Source organism: Sciurus carolinensis, chromosome 8 (genome assembly GCF_902686445.1).
Source record: "Sciurus carolinensis chromosome 8, mSciCar1.2, whole genome shotgun sequence".
Classification (NCBI taxonomy): Eukaryota; Metazoa; Chordata; class Mammalia; order Rodentia; family Sciuridae; genus Sciurus; species Sciurus carolinensis.
In genome coordinates this window covers 97,705,619-97,732,135 of record NC_062220.1, presented here as the reverse complement: position 1 = coordinate 97,732,135, position 26,517 = coordinate 97,705,619, and the positions used below count along the sequence as shown (strand labels likewise).

The window sequence follows — 26,517 nt, the reverse complement described above, 5'->3', positions numbered from 1 at the left end:
TCCTAATACGGAGGTTGGGCTCTGTGTCGGGCTTTTGATTGAAAGATACACCCAGTATTGTGAGATTCAACTTGCTTGTTTTTATGCACCTTTTAGGTTTTCTGGGCGGTGGCGTGGGGGTTATCCGAAGCTCTGGTGAACGTGACATGGGCACAGTAGCAGTGGAAAGGAAGGGACTCTTATGATAGGAGGATGTAAACTGGCTTTGACAGATTAAGAAAATCTACACCCAAGAAAGAGACCTCCCAGCTGCCAGGAGAAACAGCAGGAGGCAGGGGCCACAGGACTGACTTGCAGTGGGCATCTTTCTAACTCACCCTTTTGTTACTTTTACAGAACTTCTTCAGTTTCCCATATACCCAGAAGTTGGCTTTATTGAAACTTGTTTAGAACTCTACTGCAATTAGGGAAGGAAAGTTACCAGTTTCCTCTATCATATCCAAGTTTTGTTTTTTAAATGCAAAATTAAAAAGAAAAACTGAAATTTTATTTCTAAATTTAACTTCTATTTGTTTGTTTCAAAGAATGCCCCAGCAATGACAAGTAAATTCTTCAACTAAGGTCATAACATGAGTCATTGTATAAAAATAAAAACAAAATAAAACTTTGACATCCTAGGGGAAGGAAAGAAAAATCTCGCTTCTAAAATATAGAAACACCTCCCAACCCTTCTCCTATTCTTGACATTCCTAGTAAACATTATTTATTTGCCTCAGATAGATGCGGTTACATATCACTGTCATGCAAAAGAAATTCATTTCCTTTCCGAGTTCAATCTGCCATAAAAATCCACTCTTGTTCCCATCTCCCACTCACCTGTCCTTGTGCATTAGTAACTAGTTGACCTGTGACCCCCTGAAGACTGGAGAGGGCATTGCCAAAGGCCTGTGAGCTTGCTATGGAGCCCATGGCTGCTGCAGCCGCTGCGGCCTGACTTGCTAGAGGATTATTAACCAGCTGCAAAGAGAGAAAAGATCAGGGTGAAAACCACTGAGAGGCACAGGCACAGCACACGGACATAACATTCACATTGTGGGAGGTAGTTCTCGCCCCAATTCTTTCATGCAAAGGGCCCCGAACCCACTGGAGGGGCCTGGTGAAGAATCCCTTAGAAGCTCCAGGCTTGGGGAAGAATGGAGACAAGGTTGGAAGAAAACCTCCACCAACACTGGGCTTCTTAGTGGAGCATGGGCTTAAAGCTAGTCCTGAAAGGACTGAGCATGAACCTGGAGGGTGGAGAACTGATTTTGGAGGAGTCCCTGAATTTATCCTCTAGAGTATATAAAGCTCTCAGGGAATGATCTGCTTTTCTTGAGATCATCAAGGGAGTAAAATAGGATCAGGTAGGGAGATTTGTAAATGAATTTGTCACTTTCATTTGTGAATTGCAGATTCTTTTAGAGTTGATGGGTGTGGCAGATGTCCCACTCCATTTCTTTCTTTAAGGGGAGTAAGAGTTAGTAGAACAGGAAATCTGTGTGCTCAGAGGACGCGTCTAGGACCAAGACATTTTGGGGGGTTCACTCTGACCATGGGATTCAAGATCAAGAAGGAAGGTCCTTTAGTGAATGGTCAGATTGACCTCTCCTTGCTGTGTTAGCTAATATATGGTCTTCTACTGGCCTCTTTACTGAAAGAAGAGTCAGACAAGGAGGAAGAAAGAGAAGGGGGAGAGAGACCAGCTCGGGGAGGAGGTTATGGCTGCCAAAATCTGTTTTTTCCATGGAGACCAATTCAATATTCTTTATCCTGCCAATTTTCCACGCCACAGGTTTTCAGGCCTTCTGACCATGAGGCAGAAGTGTGGCTTGAACTAAAATCTGCATTTAGGTTAATGACTAGATATAAATTCAAGAAACATTTAAACTATTTTCACAGTATTGGTTTTGATACATGAATTTCATTTGTATTTATTCTAGGGTGTTATTTTTTCCCCATATAGTTTCTCTCAAGTACAACAATGTTGTGTATAATAATGCATTTTCCATCACCAGTTCCCACATCCATGAAATTCCTGCATTTTAGCAGAAACCTGCCAAGGCTAAAACTTGGTGGAAAAAAAAATTAATGCCATACTTAATTCAAATTCTGGTTGCTCTTCTAAAAATGCTTCTTACTCTTTTTTTTTTTTTTTAAACTTTTCTTCCTTACTTCCTTCATTCTCTGTCTCAGTCTCTTTTTTTCTGTCCTTTTTCTTCCTTCAAAACTTATTTTATGAACTTAATTCCTTTGGAAATTTGCCTACAGTTTATATCATCTGATGAGGAAGAAAATACTAATTATCAAAGGAAATAAAAAGGGATTGGAATTTGATAATTATTTTTTCATTAATGTGATATCCTTATCTTATTGGTTTCTTTATTTACTTATAACTGAGTTTCACAAAACTAGTTCTACAGTATTTCCATTGACCTAGCACATTTACGTCGGAATGGAAATCCATTTTAAACTCATTACTTTGTCTTTTGCCTTTATCTCTCTCCTAAAGACAAGAACAATTTTCTTTTTTATAGAGAAAAAAATTCTCATTCTTTGGCCAGAAGAGAAACCCTGTCTTATCCCAGATTGTCCCCATGGGATTTAAAATTTAGGTTGGCTTTGGTCTTGGTTTACTGACTGTGTTTGTAGAGTATATACATAATGAGTAATGGTATGTGCTGAGAGAAAACTTTGTTGTTAGCTTGACTACCTAGAGTGAGAGGAGTTCATGTTATCTCTCTTACTTTTGCCGTAACTTCAGGAGACTGCTTGGGGAATCTGCCCCTGTCAGCATAGACACTGTGCTTGGGTGCACCATTCTCAGGTCATTTGCCAACTGCTGTGTTTACATTTCTTTTATGCAATCAAGTTGAAATCATAATGAAATTCCTGAGTTTCAGGGAGATCTCAGAATTAAGCTTCTTAATTCCCAAAGAAAGATTAAATTATGTGCAGTAGGGTTTTTGTGTTGAATAGGCCATTTTGTTCCTGAATTTTGGATAAAAAATTAAAATCCATGCATATAGAGTGCTCTGAGAAGCCAAGCACTTATTTCTATTTAATTTAGAGAAAATATTTTTAGTAATTGTAGGACGTTTCTCTAATATCTAGGTCAATCAAAAGCTCATATAGGAAGTTATGGAATTATACTCACTGGATATAATACAATAGTAGAGATTGAGAATTCCTCCTATTTTGAACATTACTTCAGCTATGGTCCCAGGCATTTGCTGCAAATTCAGGCATTGCACAAAGAGTAAATAATCATTCTGAATATACAGCAAATTATGTACTTAACAGTGTGCTTCTTGGGCTAGGGATATAGCTCATTTGGTAGAGTGCTTGCCTCATAAGCACAAGGCCCTGGGTTCAATCCCCAGCATTGAAAAAAACAAAACAAACAAAAAAATAAAAACTGTGCTTCTGAATCTTGGTGTTTGTGGGTTAGAAATGGGTACACTTGAACTGCTCTGGAAGGCTGCTTCAGCAATCACAGATATATGGGTTTTGTTTATTAGTACTGTTTATTTTCTTTATATCCTGGTCTTAAGTTGAAATCTAATTTATTCTTCTTTTTGCTGTCTTCCCCTCTTCATGGAGCAAATGTCAACTCAGATGACTCTCTTATTTCCTATCTGATTTCCTGGTAGGTCTTTGTGAAAGGTGTCTGGGCTCTGGGGGATGCCTGGCTGGCCCCTAGCTCTAGAATAAGAACTACAAGCACTGAGCATGGTGCATATAGAATAGTGGACAGTGGTTACAAGTCAGTTTGTAGCTGACAACATTTCAGGTGGACCATGGATGGTGTTGATGGGTGCAACTTCATAAATACCTTTTGGCTTGTCTGTCTGTGACTGCTGGGGCAGGGATGTAATGTGCATTAAGATAAGCGGCAGGGAGGGGGCGGGGGATACTCAGGAAACCATAAGTGTTTTCCTCATCACCTCAGGTCATGTCACTCTGTATTGTCCCCAGTCATGTCATATTAGCAGTGTTCCTATCAATACTTATTCTTGATTGGAGACTCAGGGTAGATTTAGACAGCGGCAAACCCATGCACAATAAATGCACATAATGAGCATGTTAACGTTCCAGGGCCAACTGGATATTTTGAAGCTGCTGCCAAATTTATGCCTTCAGATCTTTCATTGCCAATGTACCTAACCAGCAAAGGATGACCCAAATGAAGTCTGACTGTATTATATGGTCACGTTTTCAGCAGATCAACTTGAAAGACATGCTGAATTCTACTGCATGCTTGTTTATAAAGGCCGAAGCTCTCAAAGCAAGAATTTGCAGAAGGCAAGCATTCTTATGTTACATCCAAATGGATTCTGGGTCTGAATACATCAAGCTATAATTCTGGAATCTGCAGCTAGTCTAAAACCCCACTCATAGATTCACTGATTTCTTGACATTTTCCCCTAGAATTTTACAGAATAAAATAACAACATAAAATTTTAAAATAGTTTTGTCACAATGAGGTAGACCTCCAAGCATTACCTTCCTCCTGCCCATCCATCATGTAGCTCTGATGCAAGACAGTCCTGGTTTGTGACTATAAGTAAACCATGCTTCATTTTCTCATGAGTAAAATGGGTGCAAAAATAATACCACCACAGGGTTATTATGAGAATTAAATGAGATAACACAGGCCAATTTTGAGAATACCTGGCATATAGCATTTTTTTTAATACAAGTTAGCTAATATTCTTACAGTTCATGCTGTGCATGAAAATTTTGAACTAATCAATTCATCATAATTAGGACTTGCCCCCATAAATATCTACTTACCTTGATAATTACATGAATAGAATGATTATTCTGTATTTTTATAGCAGTTACATTTTTTAAAAAGGGCTGTTTGAAGAAAGTTATTAGCTACCTAACATGGTGGGTGATTAGATGAGGTGAGTTTAATGGTTTAAAAGACAAATGCTGTTTAAAAGTATTTTAGAATGGAGGGTATCCAAAAACAGTATTTAAAACATGGTTCACCTGCTTGTGTGTGGGTTTTGCTAATTAATAGGACTTGCTCATTTGTACAGAACACAGTGTTATGATTCTGAGGCCAGGGTTGGTAGTGACAGATCAGTAAGAGAAGACATTGCCTTCTTTATAGTACATTATCCTCAAACTTAGTTTATGTTTTTTAATTAATATTTTATTTGTTCTAATTAGTTGTACATGACAGTAGAATGCATTTATACATTGTGATAGATCATACATAAATGGAGTGTAATTTCTTATTTTTCTGTTTACACATTGCAGGATCACATCAGGCATGTCGTCATACATGTACATGAAGTAATCATGTCTGTTTCACTTTACTATCATTCCTACCCCCATACCCCTTCCGCTCCCTTCACTCTACCTAATATATTCTTCCTAGTCCCCCCACCACCATGGTACACTTTTTAGTTCACATAAGGACAGGACATTCATTTTGGAATGTAATTCCTGCTTCATGTCAAAATATTTTGAAATAATTTCACAGTTGCTGATTTGATAGTGACAGCATTCAAGAAAAAAGATTTACTAAAAAACAATTCCCTTAAGATTTGTAATGACTTACTTCTCTGTTCCCTATTAATATGGATACTGGGTGCTCACCTCAGATTGAGAATAAGTTCATATTTACAAATCTACTTGTTTTGTGCATCTTATTCCCTCCAGACACTACATGGGGATGAGAAAAAAAAACTTGCAATGAAGTCTCCCCCAGGAACACTCTTTGATGACATCATATGTATGACAACATAGAGATGTCACCACAGATACCATCACGAGGTGATGGAGGAATGCTCTTCTTGGTCTTGCCCCTTATCCTCTTTTAAAGACTCACATCCTGCATCCTGGCAAAAACTCAGGTTTTTTGAACCTGAACATCAGTACTCATAATATTTTTCATGAAAATGTGTTGATAACATTATTTTATTATTATAAATCTCATTTACAAAAATATGACAACATGATGAGACAATTTAGCTATGATATTATATTGTTGTGTTTATCCCTTTATTCCAGGAGGGCCTTAGGCATGCAGCAGGCTCAAAACCTTTCTTTGGAACATAATTGCCCATGATCTATGGTTCTATCATTCTCCTCATGAATTATGTGGATTTTATAGAGTATGGATTTTGGAGCAGTTCTTTTTACTACTAACTTTTCAATTTAGAACTCTGGAACTGTGGTGCCATTTGTTTTTAAATAAGAATATTCAGAAATGCATCTATCACAAATTACTCATCATTTAAGGCCCCAAACAACCCACAGCAGTTACCTAGAAATAGGAGGGCACATGCAGCAACTTGAATTCATTTACTAAGACCTTGACTTTTCCTTTCCTTATATGTGTGAAAAAACAAACAAACAAACAAACAAAAAAACAAGCATTCCTCTTGGATCCCTAAGACACTTAACCAAACCAATGCTTCCGCTTCTTACTCTCAAGTCTTCTTTTAAAAGGTCAAGGAAATACCAGTAGACAAAAATTGGATGTGTGGCCATATTCTTCTCAATGATCTACTTACGTGTGTTTTATCCTGCTAAGTTTCCCCTCGTACTTTCATGGTTATTATGTGTATAAAACTCCATGACAGTTAAAAAGCAGTTTTGTGAGTTTTTATACTGAGTTGAGCTTTGTTGCTTGGTCTCTACTATCCACTTCTCTGCAGAGACAACAGTATGCTAGACAGTATGTTCAGTCAGACAATGGAGAGTCACCACTGACATCGATGAGGATTCTCTGGGGCTGGGGGTTACATGAGATTTGTAATGATGACTTGGAGGCACTGCAAAATCCTAAAATACTTTTTTTTCAGGTATATTTTCGTTTTTATTCAAATATATAGTTATACATGTTCGTTCCCTAAGCTTAACCCCAACCCTAACCTTACCCCTAAAACTACTCCTACACCTAACACTACATCAACTTGCAAATACCCTCCTAAAATATTTCGATTCATCTATGTAAACGCATATCAATTTCTGTATAGTTTTAGAATTAATTATATTTTGTTTTTATACAAGCACAGTAACTTGCTATTAGTGCTCAAATACAAAGCTACATTGGTTAGCAGAGAAAATTTTTATATAACTTAATGCTTTTGTTGGGTTCCCCAGAAAAAAGATAGGGAAGAACAGAACCCCGATCCTGTAGTGGGCTCTGATTGTGAGTTGGGCCTCAGAGTGGTCTTACCCCAGGGCAAGCTGGGCTTTTACCCTCCACATCTGACAGTATTAATAGCCCCTGGGGTGCAGATGAAGGGTTGGCAATCCCCAGGCATGGTTGTGTTTTTGCTCTTGCTGTAAAATGGAACCTGGAGCTTGAGGGTGTCCTTGGAAGAAGAACCACAGGTGCTGGTTATTGAAAGTCCAACAAAGGGGTTGGAGTAACAAATGGAAAAGAGGAACTCTGAGGGACTTGAGTGAAACATTATGATTTTGTGGCATAATGAAACATTTGGTTATCATTCCCCTTTTCTGGGCACAGAGCTTCTAAACCCTTGGAATTTCTGAGTGATGAGGTAAGAGAAGAGAAGCATGTATTATCCATATGTTAATGAGGTGGCTCTTGCAGGATGATGGGGGTGGGGGGGGTTGTTGCCAGAGGAACCAACCATGTAATTAGATGGTTGGAACTTTTGCCCTGCCTCTAAAACCTCCAGGAAGGGGAGAGGGGCTGAAATCAAATTACTCACAATGTCTGAAGATCTAATTAGTCATGCCTACGAAATGACACCCTACACAATGGGGTTCAGAGAGCTTCCACAGGCAGGGAAGGTGGCACACCCCAAACTGCATAGGGGCAGAAGCTCCCACACTCAGGAGGCTTTCAGACCTTGCCCTATGCATTTCTTCATCTGGTTGTTCGTTTGTATCCTTTATAATAAACTGGGAAACATGCTTCTCTGTGTTCTGTGAGCCATTATCGAAAATTACTGTACATGAGTTGGGGGTGATGGGGGCATCTGATTTGCAACCAAATTGGACAGAAAGATGAGTAACCTGGGGACCCACTACTTGCAACTGATATCTGAAATGGGACTGAGCCCTCATTTGTAAGGTCTGCAGTAACTCCAGCAGACCTGATGGGGGAAGTTCTGAGTCCCGGTACCTGACTTGATCAGACTTTCACAGATATGTAGCTTGAAATTAATGAGCAGGTCTTCCTTGAAAGGGGAAGCAGCACAGTGTAAAGATTAGTAGCTTGAATCCCAAATCCAGATTCCAAGGCTGCTCTTAGCTAGCTGTCTCTTTCTGTGTTCCATTTTCTTTAGTTTAGTAAAATGGAAGTAGTGGTAATGACTTCACAGAATTGTTGAAAAAACACATGAGTCAGGAGGGCTGGGAATACAGCTCAGTGGAGAGCATGTGCTTAGCATGCAGGAGGTCCTGGGTTCCATCCCCAGCATCATTAAAAAAAAAATTGATCTATCTATCACCTATCTATACATCAGAGTCAATACATGGTAAACACTAAAAGAGTTCCTGGCATATCATAAGCACCAGTCAGGCCAGTTTTGCTATAATAATTTTGTTACTTCTTGGAACTTTTGGTCATACTGATGTTTTGGGATGGAGTTCCCTCACTCCCTCACTCCCTCCTGGGCAGTTCTACTGACCTTTTTGCTGATCCTCAACTACCTCAAGGGATTGCATTTGCTGTTTACATTTCTGGAACTCTTTATTTTTCCATCCACATATCTCATTCTCCCAGATCATTTCCTTAGGGACACTTTCCTCGACTACTTTATCCAACAGCATCCCCTTTCTCATAGAGATTCATGACAAAACAGAGAGGGAAGGTGATCGTATATAGAAGTCAACTCTTCAGTAGATTATTGTAGAAGCTGGGTGATTGCAGTGAATGGTTTGATTTTTAAAAAAAATCCTTGGGATGTGGTGGTGGAGGCAGAGTTGGGCTATGGAGCTGACATCCCTCAGTCCAGCCTTGTGAACTGAAACAAAGTCCCATGTGGATGGTGGGCATGGGCTGAAGCTAAAGGGGCTCTTTCTCCAGATGAGGATGGACTCTATGTGCTCCTGGGCATGAGCAGTGCTGCTTGGAGGCCAGGTGATAATGTGACATCAGTTAAGGAGCTGCACTCTCTCCCCTCATATGGCCTCATTGAGAGTATTAATGGGGGTGTGTTGAGCCACTTGGGCATTTAGATGGTTTGTAGCTCCTGAAGGTCATTGATTCCAGAGTCAAAAGTGAGCATCCACTCAGGTAACCGCAAAGCTTGGATATCATTGCAGACAGACAGAGGCGACTGTCCATGAGCACATGTGAACACACTAGAGAGTATTCTAGAAATACACTGGGGAGAGAGTGATAGATGTTGCAGAGGGCCTGGGTCCAAGTTATGTGGGATAATTGATGAGATCTGCACTAAAGGCGCTCAGGGACACTAGATGGAGAGGGAGGAAATAAATAAGTCTGGCGGACACACTGTGATTTGGTGGTAAGCTGTTCGAAAGCTCTCCAAAGAGATGCATTTCTTTTTTATTTTTAAATTTACTGATAAAACAGTCAAGCCCAGATTTGAGGGAAGTAACTAGCTTTCAACTTAACCCAATACATTTATTTGATTTTGAAGTAGAGAGGTCAGCATTATGGAAACACACCAACTCTAAATCAGATTTTACCCAAGTTATATGTAGACAAATACTGTGTTACTACAAGCCTGCACATCTCATTTCCTTTTCTGTCTAGTCCTCCACTTAATAACCTGAAAAATCCATCTTTTTATGGAGTTTCATGCTATTTTCTTACTTATATACAATAGTGCTACTTTTACCAATCGCCTATTGTCATGGCACATTAGTTAGGTGAATTTGTTGATATTTTGAAAATTACTCTTTCTGTATTTTTTATTCTATCATCCAGTTTAAACAAGTGATTGGGAGCACTCCTGTGATGAAAGGAAAAAAAGGCAATCTTTTAAAAAAATTTTTTTAAGAGGTAAATTGTTGCCATGGTACAGCAGTTAGCATGATTCTAGTTTTTAAGCTATGGAAAAGTGCAATACACCCTTTACTCACCCATGCCCAATTTACTTAAGTTAGTTCCAACATTAGTTGAGTCTCTACAAGGGAAAATAGGTGCTGCACAGGGAGGAAGAAAGACAAGAAAGGACGAAGGACTCAGAGAAAGCAGAGGTTGAGTTTCTGCCTTTAGGAGGCTTCAGGACAATTTGGATCATCAGCTGTTTCTTGGTAACCATGGCACAGGTTCTGGGCCAGATGCCAGGGGTACAGAGGTGGACAAGGTAAGAGGCACTTCCTGGAGACACTTCCAGTCTCTTCACTTTCCCTAGCCAGTGCTGTAAGAAAAAGGGACAGGAAGCCCAGACAAGGAGACCTGCCCAAACCTTGGGGAATATGGGAGATTTCCTGAGGAGGATTCTTTGAAAGGAAGTCCTAAAGGATGACCAGGAGTTTATCGGTGGGGAAGTGGGAAGAAGAGAGGAAAAGGCTTCTCAACCTCTGGGAATAGCAGATGTGTAGGAGAGAAACAGGAATTTTGTGTATGTGGAGCTGTTAGTGTGGCACTTGGGGGAAATTGAAGTGGAAGGGGGAAAACAGAAGATAAGGCAAATTGGACACTCAGTTGGTCTGGGTGGAGGTGGATTAGATTGGAGGCAAATTGACAGAGTAATGACAGAAGAAGGGGAGGGGATGCAGCTCCTGGTTAAATTTGTGCACAGAAGTACAGTTTTTTTCCATTCATTCATTCATTCATTCATTCATTTATTCATTCAGCATACATTGAGCTTCAACTATATGTCAGGTAGATGGTGTGATTTCTTCCCAAAGTACTTTCAGCTGCTGGGGAGAGGTGACAGTTATGCAGGCAGATAATTAAGATCCCGTGGGTACAGGCCAGGGGAGAGGTAAACACAGTTAATGGAAGAAACACTGGGGAGGTGTCTAGCTCAGTAGAGGAAAGAGTACAGGGTGTCAGAAAAGTTTCATCAAAGAATTAACAGGAGTCAATCCTGAGTCAACTGCAGATCAACTAGGTAGATTGGAGAAGACAGACAATTAGAGCAGAAGAAAAATACAGGGTTATGGGTTTATCAGACACCCCCACCCTGCTGAGTGTCCAGAGCACAGATAGGGCAGAAGATGAATCTAGGAAACTTCTGAGTTGGGTTTTGAAGGCAGAGAAAGAAGGAGGGGAACAAACTAGGAAGTACATATGTGAATGTTGTGCATGTGTTCGTGCTATGTACATCCTGAGCTACTCTCCTGTGAGCTGTTGCTATGAAAACACCTAAATAGGTATTCTTTTGCAATATTATGAGGATAGCCTTAACAGCTTTGCAACCCGTGAAGCAACACTATTTGATAGTCCAAGTCATAAAATACTTTCATTTACTTTACAAGAAGGGAAATTTAAACTGCTGACTGACCAAAAATTAGCAATTAAATTTGAGTAATAAAAACAAAGCCATCATTTTTAAAATACAGAATGTTCTGTTACAAATAAATTACAATGATAGATTATGAGGGACCACCATCATTTATCTATGGCTGGGTTCATGTGTTATGACCAAGCCATGACTTTATAAATTTTAATTTTATCCATTAACTAGAAGGGCTATACTAGTTTATAATAAGAGCTCAGATCTCTGAGAATCATCCCAAAATAGAAGTCTTTTATTTACTTTGGGATTGTTTTACTTTTGAATATGCATATTTTCCACAGCTTCTATTTTTACTGAAACTCAAGAAATTTCTCATAAGTCCTTCCAATTCAATTTATCACTAATAAAGAGCACAATATACGCCTCCTCTTCCTTTCATCTCAATGATCACATTGGTTATTAAAAACTGCTTGTAACAAATGTTATGCATAATATCTTGGTTTCATCAATCCATGATCAAATGGAGAGACTTGTTGAAGCTGTTACTGAATTTTATTATTATGCATAATGGCTTACTTGCCTCATAAAATCTATTTGCTGAACAGCTGTTCAAGAATCAAAGGATATGCTATTCTTCCAAAAAAACAATACTACATTTGGGTCACATGTTATTTTTTCCCCAAGGACCAGGAGAAATCAACCCATATGTTGGTCTGTCACTAAACCTTAGAACAACATCTTCTTTCTTGAATTTGCAATAAGGATCAGATATACGGTTTCTGTTCATGTCACACCCTTCTTAAGTGGACGTCCGTATGCAGCCCTGAGTTAATGCCCAGGAGGGCTCATTGAAAAGAGTATAGGGGTACTTTTGGCAGATGGTTAAAGAAGCAACTCTGAACATCACAGGAGCAGCTGCCACAGTGTTGGATGTGCGGCTGCTCCAGTGCCCCACAGAGAACCACACCATTAGGAAAAACAAGCAGTCCAAATTATTAGAGAAAATACGACTCTGTAGAAGTCAGAAGATAAGTACATGAAAGAGAAAGCAAAAAACATGACCAGAATGCTCAAAGGTAAATAAAATCCTTCTGTGCTCACAAAATATATTGGTTATAGGTTGTTCTAAAAACATTAAGCTAACAATAAGAACCACTACCTGTAGGAGCCGTAAGCCAAGAAAATATAAAAAGTTGTTGTATAGATCGTTTGAGAAGTTCCCATTAATAAAATTGAACATAGGTTAAAAAACATAAAGCTTAATCTCACCAAGAGCAAAAGCAAGGCTGTGTTGAAATTTTCCACATTTAGGGAGAAAGGAGCAGGGAGTCAATAACTGAAGAAACCAATCTTTCCAATCAGCAGAGAAAATATTTTTTAAAAATTTCTTGCCAATTCTGGCCAATACTGAGAAATGTCTGCACATTCACCAGCAAAAGCTAGGTAAGTAGGAATGTAGAGGGGAATGTGGAATCACCCAAATTCAGGGCACCTGGGTCCTCCTCCTGAGTCAGAAGCTCACAGGTCATTCCACCTGCCCTGCCTGTCCTTGTTCTTAAATTAAGAAGATTGAATTACATCAGTGATACTCAAATGTGGTCTCTGAAAATGCAAATCAAAACTACATTGAAGTGGGAGAATAGCTCATCCTGTAGAGCGCTCGCCCAGCATGTGCACGGACCCGGGGTCGAATCCCTGGTGCCTGGGAGAAGAACCAATAAGCCGAAAACTACATTGAGATTTCATCTCACACCAGTCAGGATGGCAGTCATCCAGAATGTAAATAATAATAAATGCTAGACAGCATGTGGAGAAAAAGGAACACTTTGATACTGTTGGTGGGATTCTAAATTAGTACAACCACTATGGAAATCAGTATGGAGGTTCCTCAAAAGACTAGGCATGGAACCATCATCTGACCCAGATATACCCTTCCTTGGTATTTATCCTAAAGAATTAAAGTCATCATACTATAGTGATACATGCATACTCATGTTTATAGCAGCACAATTCACAATTCACAACAACCAAACTATGGAACAGCCTAGGTGTCCATCTATCCATCAATGGACAAATGAATAAAGAAAATGTGAATACACACACACACAAGACCAGCCATAAAGAAAAATGCAATTATGTCATTTGTAGGAAAATGAATAGAACTAGAGACCATCATGTTAAATAAGTAAGTCAAACTCAGAAGATCAAGGGTCATATATTCTCTGTCATATGTGGAAGCTAGAGAGGAAAAAGGAAGAGAAAGGTGTGTAAGGGGCAGAATGATTATGTGAAAATGAAAGGAGATCAGTGGGGAGAGAGAGGCAGAGTGCTGGGGAGTGATATTGGCCAAATTATACTGTTATATTGTGAGTATGTGTGAATATGTAACAAGAAATTCCATCATTATGTACAATTGTAATGCACCAATTTTTAAAAAGTGGGGGAAAATGTGATCTCTGAGGGGCAGTGAGATCACAATGGTCCCTGTAGAGAACTCCTGATGCACAAGGGGTGCACAGATCAATCCTCCTTGCCACTTAAGGATTGGAGAAAACAAGATTTCCCTTCTACTGTGAGAGCTCTGTAGGGGTTGAGTTGAAGATCGTCTCCAAACCTCCAGAGTAGTTCTGGTAGAACCTCCAGAGTAGTTCTGGTAGAAAGGACTTTCTACCACTGAGGCTCTTAGAGTGTGTCCTGAGACCACCCACATCGGTTTACTTTGGCTCAAAATTTCAGAGTTTTCACAGTTACTTGGCCCCTGTTGCTTTGGGCCTGTGGCAGCACAGTACATCATGGTGGGAATGTGTGGTGGAAGAAGCTGCTCATCTTACAATTGACTGGGAAGCAAAGAAAAAGAGGAAGGGCCAGGGTTCTGACATCTCCTTTAAGGATACTCCCCTTTCCTTCTGAACTTTCTTCCTCTAGGACCCACCACTTCATAATTACACCACTAACTGGTGACCAAACCTTTAGCACACAGGCTTTTGGGGCACATTCATGATCTAAATACAGCAATGATGATGTTAAAATGAAATGAAATTAGGGACAGTGCTAGAAGTGTTTTGAGTTCTCTTTTAAGAATTACTAGATAAATATATCAGTTAATATAATTTTCTAAGTCTGCTTTCACAAGTGGAAATATAGGGCTGGAAATAAGTATTTAGTGAATCTGGGTTTATAATAAGTTTGTAATACAATTGGGCAGTTCATTGACTGTTCCAACAGCCTATGGTCGACACCAGTAGATACATGAATACCCTTGGGCTGAGATTGGAGCTAGGGGTCTTTCCAACATGATCAAAGCTGTCACAATGTTCTAGCACAAGAACAAAAATGGAATTTTAAATCTATATTTTTAATAAAAAACCCAAATTACCTGATGTTAGAGGTAAATAGCTGCAATTCAACCACACAAAGGTTTTGGAAGATTATAGTAAAGACTAAGAACTGGTATTTCTAAGTTTTGTCTACATACTGAAGAATACCTTTGCAGAGAGGAGAATAAAAAGGGTTGATCGTCACTGTGAAATTTAGTCAGAGAAACAGCTGATGGAGATTTGTATAACTCTGGTATGAAATTCCAGATTAATTTGAGTTGCAGGGGTTTGTATTATTGGCTTGGATGGTAGAAAGTTTTATTCCTGTTGTATTTGATTTTTCAGATTAGCATGTATATTGCTTAATTCTTGTTTTAAATATCACTTTGAAAAATGACAGCACCTTTTATTACTCTTTATGCCTGTATGCTTCTCAATTGCAATACAGGAAGGAAAAATAAAGCAAAATGACTCAGTGTAAAAAACAGAAAGGAAGAAAACAAAGATAATTATTTTATGGGAAACAAAACAGAAATAGAAAATTAAAAATACTTGGCATGTTAAACTTATTTACTTTTTCAAGATTTTGATTTCAAAAACTTGGACGAATTGACCAAGATAGCCACATGAGTTTTTAAGGAAAAAGTCATCAAGGAACAAGGAGAAATGGAATTTTCAAGAATTTATCAAAATATAATGGAAGTTCATAATTTTTTTAGAGATATGTATTTTTTTTTCTTGTAGGTGTACATGCTAGCAAGCAATGATATTTTGGCAGAACTCTTGAGAATTACAGCAATTCCCAAAGTGCTTTTTGTGGGACCCTGGTCCCAGAATTTGCTCTGTACTAAGATTCAGGAATCAGGTCTGGCACACATGGCGTGACGTGTATGCCTTCTGGTGATTTATAATGCATATAGCATGTTATTTGATTGTAGTACTCCCTTTTCATGAAATACCACATGTAAAGCCCCTTAGAACTGTGTCCTATGCTGTGCTCTCTGGAAAAACTGGGCAATGTTTTACTTGGTTACTTACAGATTTAACAAATGGGCTAATGGAATATGCTGGTAATACACCTTGGCTATTCTCATCAACTATTTTAAAGGAAGGACTTTATCTTCCAAACCTAGATGCTCCATAAACCACCTAACTCTGGAAAGCATTTACTCAATACTTTAGTTAATGTTGATACAAATTGGTTAAGATAAGATCTATTGATTTAAAAAGTATCATGGAGATGCATGAGCTTTGAGAATTCACAAACACATCTGCATTACCATTAAGTGACCATGATGGTAATATTTCTGCATTACTATTAAGTGAAAGAGAACCTGTAAGTGAGCATAATAGTGATGATGTCCCCACTATCACTGCTTGATGTAGCACCTTTTACACCCCACAAAGAGAAGAGTTCTGAATGTGACTGAATGCGATGGAAAGTAAGCACACATGTTAGAGAAGCAACTCTAGGAGGAACAAACTGGACAAGGGCTCCCTGTAGGTAGGCTGGAATAGGGCCACCTGTGTCCTTTTCTAAGGCCATAGGTTTAATTCTCCCTGTGTTTGACTTAATTCTTTTTCCAGATTAAACACCCTTTACTCTTTTCTATTCATATGTGCCTTGGTAGATAATTGTTAGATGATCATTTAGCCTTTCATTTTGTTTGCGAACCTCAATTTAAAACAATTATTATTTGTTAAAAAAGAAAGCAAAAAACACATATTTTCATATATATTATTTATATGATACTATAGTCAAAATTTTTATAATTAAAAAGCAAACGTATAGTCTTTTATTTTCCTTAATTCCCATAAGCACAACTTTTTAAAAAAATCTTATAAATATTGGTAGATGAGTTTATTTGCATTTGTAGATGAATTGCTTCACTTCACAATTGCAAGAAAGGAAAATCACTGAAAGATATTGGTGCAGTTATAGCCAAACTTCTGAAAAAAGTCTCTAACACAAAATACAGTTATTATAAAGTATAATTAAATCTTACAATGAAATGCTTGATACTAAAACAAAGCAACATTATGGTTTAGAATTGTCATTGACAAAATTGTTTTGAAGCATGTCAGAATTAAACTAAAAGAATTATTGTGCCTGGAAATAAATTTATTTAAACAGGATGCAATCTTGTATTACTGTCTTTTCCTTAATCTTACCTATGTGTTTAGAAAAGTAATATGACACAGTGGCGTATTGTGTAGTGCTGACATGAATGGCATTCTGTGTTTCTTATGGCCATTGTCAGTAACACTGTGACTGCTGTAGATATATTTCTCTGTGACAAACATCTTCAAAAGGGGGAGGGGGGACCAATAAACTGATGTATAGTGATGTCCATAAATTGCCTAAAGTAAAACAATAAAATTATGGTAAATAAACACAGGAAATGTAGTGAAAATTGCATTCCATTTCAGAAAAATTTTGAAACTATCCTATAATTTTCTAAACATTTTTAATGCATTTTTCTCTCATGAACTTTGTCACCTGGTATTCAAACAATAATCATGCAATACATTATAAAATAGGTTATTTGAAGTAGAAATGATTTCAAATATAACATGGACTTCATGTACTAGCCATTAATTTAACAGAATAGATAGAAGATGAACTTGGCAGCAAAATAAGTACTTTTCCCTCTTTCTGATTTTTGCTTTTCTTGGAAGACTAAGTCCAGGGAATTCAATTCATCATTGTAAGCATCATTCCACAGCAATTTTTCTTTGTTTCAAAATCATTTTTATTGACTTCTTTCACTTAGCAATATGTGTTTAATTTCCTCTATACCTTTTCATGGCTTGGTTACTAATTTATACTTAGTGGTGAATATTCCATTTTAATATACATTTGAATGTTTCTAATGTATCACATTTAAAAAATCCATTTACATACTAAGAATATCTTGGTTGCTACCAAGTTTGGGCAATTATAAATAAAGTTGCTATAAGCATCTGTGTACAGGTTGTTATGTGGACATAAGTTTTCAACTTCTTTGGGTAAATACCAAGGAGCATAAATTACTAGATTGTAAGGTAATAGTTTTGTAAGAAACTGCCAAATTGCCTTCCAAAGTGGTTGTACCCTTTTGCATTCTCACCAGCAATAAATGAAAGTTCCTATTGGTCCACATTCTTGCCAGCATTTGGTATTGTCAGTGCCCTGAATTTTGACCACACTAATAGGTGTATGGCCATATTGCATCCCTAAGTGAAAGAAGCCAATCTGAAGATGCTACATACTAGATGATTCCAAATACATGACATACTAGAAAAGGCAAAACTGAGGAGAAAGCAAAATGATCAGTGATTGCCAGGGGTTAGGGGAAAGGAGGAATAAATATGCAGAGCACAGAGGATTTTTTAGGGCAGTAAATTCTGCATGATACTCTAATGGCGGATGCATGTCCTTACACATTTTTCCAAACACCACCAAGAGTGAACCTTACTATGAACTATGGATTTTGAGGGATAATAATGTGTCAACGTAGGTTCATTAATTTTAACAAATGTACCCCTCCGGTGGAGGATGTTGATAGTAGGAACACATGTGGAAGCAGGGATATACGGGAAATTTTGCTGTAAATCTTATGCTGCTCTAAAATATATAATTTATTTAAGAAGTCGGCCCAAATCACCCTCAAGTTATTTTGAAAATTAAACCATGATATCAGCAGGACATTCAAACAATGGAAGCAAGGAGATGACTTGAATTTACTGGGGTCTGCACTGACGCTTATAGAAATTCCCTTCTCCATTCCTGTGATGGTTACATTTTCTATATGAGCACTGTCACATAACAGTGAAATACTTAACTTAAAATGCATACATGGTTGATCCTACTCTCACCCACGTAGCTCTCCATTCACTTTTATATAAAGACTGAAAGACATCTGCTCTGCTTCTTCCTTGAAAGGCCTTAACCTGAGGATGAACAAAAGGCCATTCACAGTTGGGCCCAAATATAAAACTCCAGCCTCATCTCCACTCTGCCTGAAGCGTCAGGGAGCAAGACAAATGCCTGAGCTCTGGAGTCATAGTGAGTGAGTTCTAAATGATACTCTGCCACCTGTCACCTTGACCAAGTTCCAGGTGGGTTTACCAGAAAGCAGACTCTAAGAGTGTAGGGTGAAGGACTTAATGAAGATTGGCCCCTGGATGACCCAGGAGGAAAGGAAAGGTCAGGGGCAGGAGACAGAGTAGTTGAGCTTCAGTGTAACTGGACAAATCTGCCAATCCCACAGGGATTAATATTATAATTAATTATAGTCTTCTCTGACTCCTCCCTTGCCTCCCAGGATCATAAGCAACTAAAGAGCAGAGACGATGCACTTCCTCCCACTACTCCTAGTACTGAGCACAGTGCCTTGTTAGGTAAGCAGTGGATGCTTGTTGAATGAATAAATCATATTAAAGGGAAAGATCAGTCATTTGTCACACATGAGTAGCTTTCCCATTGCAAGGATTTAAGATTTATAGAACCTATTGTTTCCTTTTCTAACTTCACCCTTGGGAAGTCCAGAGTTAAATTTAATGAGCAATTATAGAAATGATATTAACCTAGTCATTTGGTATCTTATTTTCCTTTCACTCTGCATCGATTTTGGTGTTTGTTTTATTGACTCTGCTTATGAGTATTATATGTTTTTGATCATAAGCCCTCTCAGATCCCTTTTGGATGCAGGCAGGTTATAAATTATATGTATGCAAATAACATCTGCTAACTTCTGGCCTTTGAAAACATTTAGCTATGGCTATATGATCAGAATTCATCCTTCTACTTATAAGGATTTATTTATAGAACACAAAGCTTCCAAATGTGTCCTGATTCAACTCATCCAAATATATTTTGCATCCATTCTATGTTTATGAGAAGTTATGGGGAGAAAGTATTATAGCTAAGGTAATGGTTAAGGATCATGCCAAAAATATAGCCCATGAAGTGGAGAGGAAGCCATAGATACTGAATCAAAAGGGAAATAAGTGGAATCATTCATTCATTCTTTCATTCAGTGTATGTTTACTGAGTGCCTGTCATCTGCTTACATTGTTCTAGGTGCTGGAGGTACAGAAGGGAGCAAGATTGAAACAGGGGAAAAGGTGTCTGCTCTTGCTTTCTTGTGTAAGGAGATATATAGTAGATGTGTACACAGTAGACAAGATAATTTTAGGTAGCAGGATATGCTAGGAAGAATATAAAAGAGGAGAATGTGGTAGAGGGACTGGTGGGGAGACAGAGGACACATATGTTAGATTGCATGGTCAGGAGAGCTCTCTCTGAGAAGGAGAGATTTGAGGTAGGAATTTAGAAAGGAGAGGAAGCCAACCAGGTAAATATCTGGATGCAGTTATGTAGAACAGGAATAGGAAGTGCAAAGGCCCCAGGGCAGAAACAAGCAAGGCTGTTGACAAGCCCTAGGCTTAGAAAGCATTTATAACTATTTGGATATTTGTTATTTTAATTTATACTTGATACACATGGCAGATTTACCTTTGTAAAGAATAATTTAAAAAAACTACACTTTCCATCTCTCTTATAATTTTCAATTCATTTGTAGCCATGTTAAAATCCTTATAAAGTTTTTAAAAGTTTAAACAAAATACACTGCAACTCAAAGCATGTGCAATTATTATTTAGATATGATGTGTGCCCCAGAAGATCATGTGTGAGACAATGCAAAAAAGTTTAGAGGTGAAATCATTGGGTTATGTGAGCCTTGACTTAATCAGTAGATTAATTCACTGACAGGGATTAATTGAACCATAACTATAGGCAGATGGTGAGTGGCTGGAGGAGGTGAGTCACTGGGGATGTACCTTTGGGGTTCATATTTTGTCCCTGGTGAGAAGGTCCTCTCTCTGCTTACTGATTGCCATGTCCTGAGTTGCTTTTTTATTTCACTCACTTCTGCCATGATGTTCTGTCTCATCTCAGGCCCAGAGCAATGGAGCCAGTCATCTATGGTATGGTATGAAGACCATCTGAGACCTCTGAAACTGTGAGCCCCAAATACACTTTTCCTCCTCTAGAATTGTTATTGTCAGGTCACAGTTTCTTTTGATCACAGTGGCAAAAAGCTGATTAAAACATGCAAACAATATCATAGTAATATTTAGCCATTATTATCTGAACAAAATTCATTTCTCTATTTACAAGGATTTATTTATAGAATACAAAGCTTCCAAATGTGTCTTGAATCATCTTGGCCCAGTATATTTTGCATCCATTCTATTTATGGAGAGTAAGGAAAAAAATACTATAGCTGAGTTATGGTAGAGATAGTGCCTAAAATATGGTCCACAGGGGAATAAAACTTAGCTGCTGAACTGAACTGAAAATTAAATGGAATCATTTATTCATTCATATACTAATATACACGTTTTGAGCTGCAGTGTCTTTTATTAAAACTTAAAAAAATGTTATAAGGATTTTAACACGACAATCTGTCAAAGCTATTGCAAAAAAGAAACAGCCTAGCCATGGTGTCTGGTCCAAGCCCTGGAGCATTTGATCCAAACCAAATGCAAGGATTTCTAAGGATGGAGTATCTATTCTTTTATGAGTCACAACCAGACTTTAGTCTTTCTTCTCCAGACTTTAGTGCAACAAATGAGAACCACTGGGGCTAGTTTGGATTTATCCCCCACTCCCTGACCTCTAACTGAGCAATGCTTTGGATTATCGAATCAGCCTTTATAGCAAAGATCTTTGAGTTCCTTACGTTAGAATCATTTGTAATTTACTACTTATTTGAAGACCTTTACCTGTGGTCCCATTTATCATATTTAAATTAAGTATTTTAGGAAAATATGGTAGAATTAAATCATTCTGCCTTTGCAGAAATGAGTGAGAGAGGACCACTAAAATTGAAGAAGCAGAACAGAATGCTGAGAGTTAGGTAACTGACAAATGAAATGGAAGCTCAGAGAAGTTGCCCAGGTCTTATAGGTGCAGAAAATCCTCACTACTTACAATCTCTGTGTGACTTTCCCAGGACTGCTGATAATGACTGTGGTTTTTTGTAGATCTAATGGTGATCAGTCTAAGATTCTAGTACTGGTTTTTTATGTGACTGGACATACCTTTGTATAATCTGTCTGGGTTTTGATCAATGAATAAGCATCTCTGAGTGACTTCTGTGTACTCACTACTGGTTTTTATATTCTCTTGGTGAAGAGAGAAGTGCCCAAAGACCTGGCTCTTTATGTAAAAGAGCTTACACTATTGCGTCAATCTAATCAGGGGTCTTTGATCTACTAATCAAATAAATTAGTATTTTTCTTATAAAAATTGACTAAACTATTGCAGGACATAGTGGTGTAGAAAGTTTCTGGTAGCAAGAATTTAGACTGAAGTTTTCATTTAATGGGTAATGGAAAATCTTGGCTGTCTGAGGTTCTTAGAGGCATGAATCATATCAGCTCAATGGGACTTCTGGATGGCTGAGGAGTTTTTAAAATAGTTTTACTCTTATACATGGAAGTATTAGAAAATGCATTGCTAGTCAGGCATGATGGTGCATGACTAACCCTGGTGGCTCTGGAGGCTGAAGCAGAAGGATTGCAAGTTGGAGGCCAGCCTTGGCAATTTAGCAAGACCCTAGAGCAGAAGAAAAGAAGGAAGAGGAGGAGGAGGAAGAAGAGGAGGAGAAAAAAGGCTGGGGGTGTAACTCAGTAGTAGATTGCCCCTGGGTTCAAACCCTAGTACTAGGGTGGGCAAAGAAAACGAATTATTGACCTCATGAGTGTTATGGTTCAGACCTGAAATATTCCCAACAAAGCTCATGTGTTGAAGGCATGGTCCCCAATGCAGTAAGGTGAAGAGGTGGGGCTTTAAGAAATGATTGAATCATGGGAGACCTAATATTCTTGATGGATTAATCCATTTGCTGGATTAATAATTTGAATGGACAACTGTGTGATAACTGTAGGCAGGTGGGGCATCATTGGAAGAAGTAGATCACTGAGTGTGTGTCCTGGGGAACTATATCTGATCCTGGCCCCTTCTTTTCTTTTTCTCTCTGCTTCCTGGCTACCATGAGCTGAGCAATTTTCTTCTGCCATACCCTTCTGCTATGATGTTCTGCTTTACCTCAGGCCCAAAGCAATGGAGCTGGTTGATCATGGCCTGAAAATGTGAGCCAAAACAAAGTTTCCCTTCTCTAAGTGGTTCTTTTCAGGCATTTTTTGTCACAGTAATGCAAAGTTAACTAACACAAGGATCTTCTTTAACCTTTATCACTTTTATTACATATGAAGTATGTGTTTCTTATAGAAACTTATAGAATAGAAACAAATAAGGTATAAATTAAAACTATCTCAATCCCAGAGATAACGATGCTAACGTTTTGGTATCTGTCTTATTGGACTTCTTCCTGGTGATACATATATAAACATAATAGGAGCACAATAAAAGTAAATTTTCAGGAAAGAGGTATTTTTTAATTTTTTAACTCATTTATTATATATAATTCATGTCTTTCCATACCAATATATTTTTGTGTCTTTCTGTTAATGGAATGTCTCATTTTCTTAATAACTTCAAAGTATTATGAAAATCAATGAGTACTGTGTGAATTGCCAGGTTCTCTGGCCCTGAATTTGTCTTTATGGGATATTCGAGAATCTTGATCTGAAAAACTTTTTTAGATTTACTGCACACTTAGATCTTCTCTGACTCAGTGTCTAATGCCAAGGCTCTGGGTAGCATCCCAGCTCTTTTAACAAGGCTATTATTACATTCTTTCTTGCTCAAGTTCTTTCCCTGAGAACCTGCAAGGTTCAACATCTTCCAGTTTCCCTTCATCCTTCTTAGTTTCTCAGCCTTCTGTCTTGAAATGTTACTCATCCTTCATGCAGGAGCCTGTGTCCATGCAAGAATTCCTAGATCCAGTGCTCTGTTTCTTCTCCCTGGGTTCTGGGGTTGGGCTGGGGTCTACTCCACATGCCTGTCTCACTCCATCCATTCTCTTGCCAGAGTCAGTGCTAATGGTGACCTCTTTGCTACTGGATAATTCACTTCTTTTGCCTTAACCTCTGATGGCCCAGAAGTTCTGTGCACTCTGAGTTGTCTGTTTCTGCATGTTCCTATTATGACAGGTGACAGGTCATTTTTCTCAGTGTCCTTGGACTTACTCCTAAGAGCACCTCCTCCCTTTCTTACTTGCTTTTAATTTGCAACCGGAAAACCAATCTGGTTGGATCTGGGTCAGAGCTTTAGTGTCTTCTTTCCTTTCTTTCCTTTAAGTAATGTGCATAAACATCTTGAAAAAGATCTAATGATTTTTGCATTATTATTTTTTGTTTGACTCTTGGTTCTCCACTTTTTGTTTGTCTCTTTGGTTGCTGGACAAAGGCGTTTCCAATAGGGGAGATGTCACCTAGTTGTGAGTGAAAAATGCTGCTTTTCTTATAGTTTGTCAGGAAATTATGTAGCTATTAGCTCAAGAGAATTCTTAGAGATATATATCTATATATATAGATTCTAGAAGAGTTTGTATAACTTTACTAAAGACATAAACGGGTTGATGAATGGAAATCAGGAATCTAATCAACTGATTATGGGATTCCATTTAATAATTAGGTCATTTTTCTGCTTCATTTGGGACAGTAACACTGTCCCCTGCAATCATGCAAATATTCGATGGTGGGGAGGAGGGGAGAAACACTTATACATACAAATCAGTCTTTTGCAACTCATAGCAAAAGATTTCATTGGGTTGCTCCTGAAAAAAGCTTTGGATGGGATGGTGAGAGGCAACTCACAGGGAAATGTCTTGTGCCTGGGAAGGAGAGAGGCTCTCACCAAATGCATAAAAAAGGCAAGAGAAATACACTAATCATATTTTTCCTGTATCACCTCATGCCATGAACTTCCCATGGGGGAATCTACTTTTTCTGGAGAGTGAGGTAATCAAAAATTTGGTGCCTAGTCTTTCCTTCCAGGTTACAGAGTGCTAGAGAAAATGGCAGGCTGAGTACCGATAGAGTTTCTGAATTTGTGGATCAGTTGTGAAACCTGTTTCAGCAAAGACATTATCAAATATCACAGCAAAAGGGCCCAAGAAGAGTTGACTTCTAGGAGATTAAGGATGGGAGGCAGCACTGCAGCAACTTTTAATTGCTTTATCTCTGTATAGACATCACAAAAGCAGATACATGCTAATGTCGTAATAAAAATAGGTAAAAGCAGTTTTAATTTATAATGATGTGGTTTTTATCTCGCATTTAGAATATCTAGGGTCCTCACACAATTTTTTAAATGATGGTTTTAAAATCTCCTATAATTTGCAATATAAGCAGTGAGCTGAAAATTAAAAGGGCAAGATAGAGCATCATCTTATTAGGTAAACATCAACACTATTAGAAATGCAGAAAGGGTCCTGCAAAACAGAGTTTTTATACGTGGAATAATATTTACTATATAACGGTATTGCCAGATGCTTAACACATATTATCCAACTTAATCCACAAGACCCTGAAAAATAGATTTTTATCCAAATTTTCAGGTAAAGAGATTGAAGTTTGACACCTTGTCCAAGGGGCACAGGAGCAGCTGCAATTAGAATCTAGGTCTCACTCCCTCCAGGATTATACTGCCTTTTTAGAGCATAGCAAATAAAAGAAAATTTTGTAGGCCAGGTTTATACAGCTCAAATTAAATGGAGCTATGAAAATATTCAGTGGGAGCATCTATACTTCTCATGTGAATAATATGGCAATTTTTTTCCTGCGTTATCTATATTTCTTCAATTGGGTTGGGATGAATAGATCATTTCTAAATAAAACAGGAGAGCATAAAAAAATGAAATGAATGGGCTCAATCCCAGTTGAAGCAAGAAGAGTAAAATACATTTCCCTGCTTGAAAGAAAACGATTCATCTATTTGAGGTTCTATAAATGCCCTCTTTCAGAAAGGCATACAGCGCTGTCTAGAAGGGCATTTTACCTCAAAATGACGAGAGCTTTCATTTTGAGAAGGAATATCCTCTCACACATTGACCCAAGTGAACAGTTCTCTCTGGAAACCAGGGGAGTTAGTGTTGGTGACATGGGGAGGAGCGGGGGAGGGCAGGATGGTAGAACCAAGAGGAGAAACTGGCCCTGGATCTCTTTGTGTTTAAAAACATTTTGAAAGAAAAAAGGAGAACAGTAGTAATCATGGGAATCCGCAGAGCGTGTAGGATGTCTGTCTCCTCTGCAAGATCACAGAAACTGGGTGGAATTTTGCCTGTAGAACTTTTAGTCATGGTGGTGCAAAAGGAGAAAACCCATTTGTGTATATTCCTAACATCTGAGTTAAGAGGGTTGGGACTTAAGGGAAGGAGGTGAAGTCATACTGCAAGACAGTAGGTGCAGGGAGATGACTGATAGTAGGTATTTGGGGACCAAGGGGGAGGGGCTAGCTAAGTACACAGGCAGTCCAACTGTAATAATGACTAGAAAACCAAGAGTAATAAAAGCAGAGGGTTGATTGCTGGACAAAGAGCAAGATAGCAGAAGCATTCTTACATCTGGAGAGATTTAAATGCAGATGATTCCATATTAGGATCTATGAGTCTAGCTCTATTTTTGCCTAACTTCAGACAAATCCCAAGTGTCTGTGTTGCATTTGCACGGTAATAGTGCAGGGTACCTCCTAGGCCTCTGCTTGTTCAAAGCAGAACTCAACTCCTTTCCTCTGCAGTCCCTGCGTCATTCCTGTCCCGCTCCCTCCCTCCTCACTTCCTGGGTGCCACCAATGACTCAATCTTAATATTGACTTTGAAAAGGAGCTGCTTCTCTTCCTCCTTCCACTGCTGTCAGCCTAGTTTAGGTCCTCATTTCTTCACATT

The 26,517-nt window shown here is 38.4% G+C and overlaps 1 protein-coding gene across 1 annotated transcript in view; it reads right to left on the bottom strand.

The window, feature by feature from the left end:
- Positions 1-26,517, bottom strand: part of Pou6f2 (POU class 6 homeobox 2) — a 463,599-nt gene that overhangs the window by 48,525 nt on the left and 388,557 nt on the right. Inside the window, exon 6 of the mRNA XM_047561027.1 lies at positions 817-957. Within this exon, the coding sequence (XP_047416983.1) occupies positions 817-957 (141 nt within the window). The remainder of the gene's footprint in view (positions 1-816; positions 958-26,517) is intronic.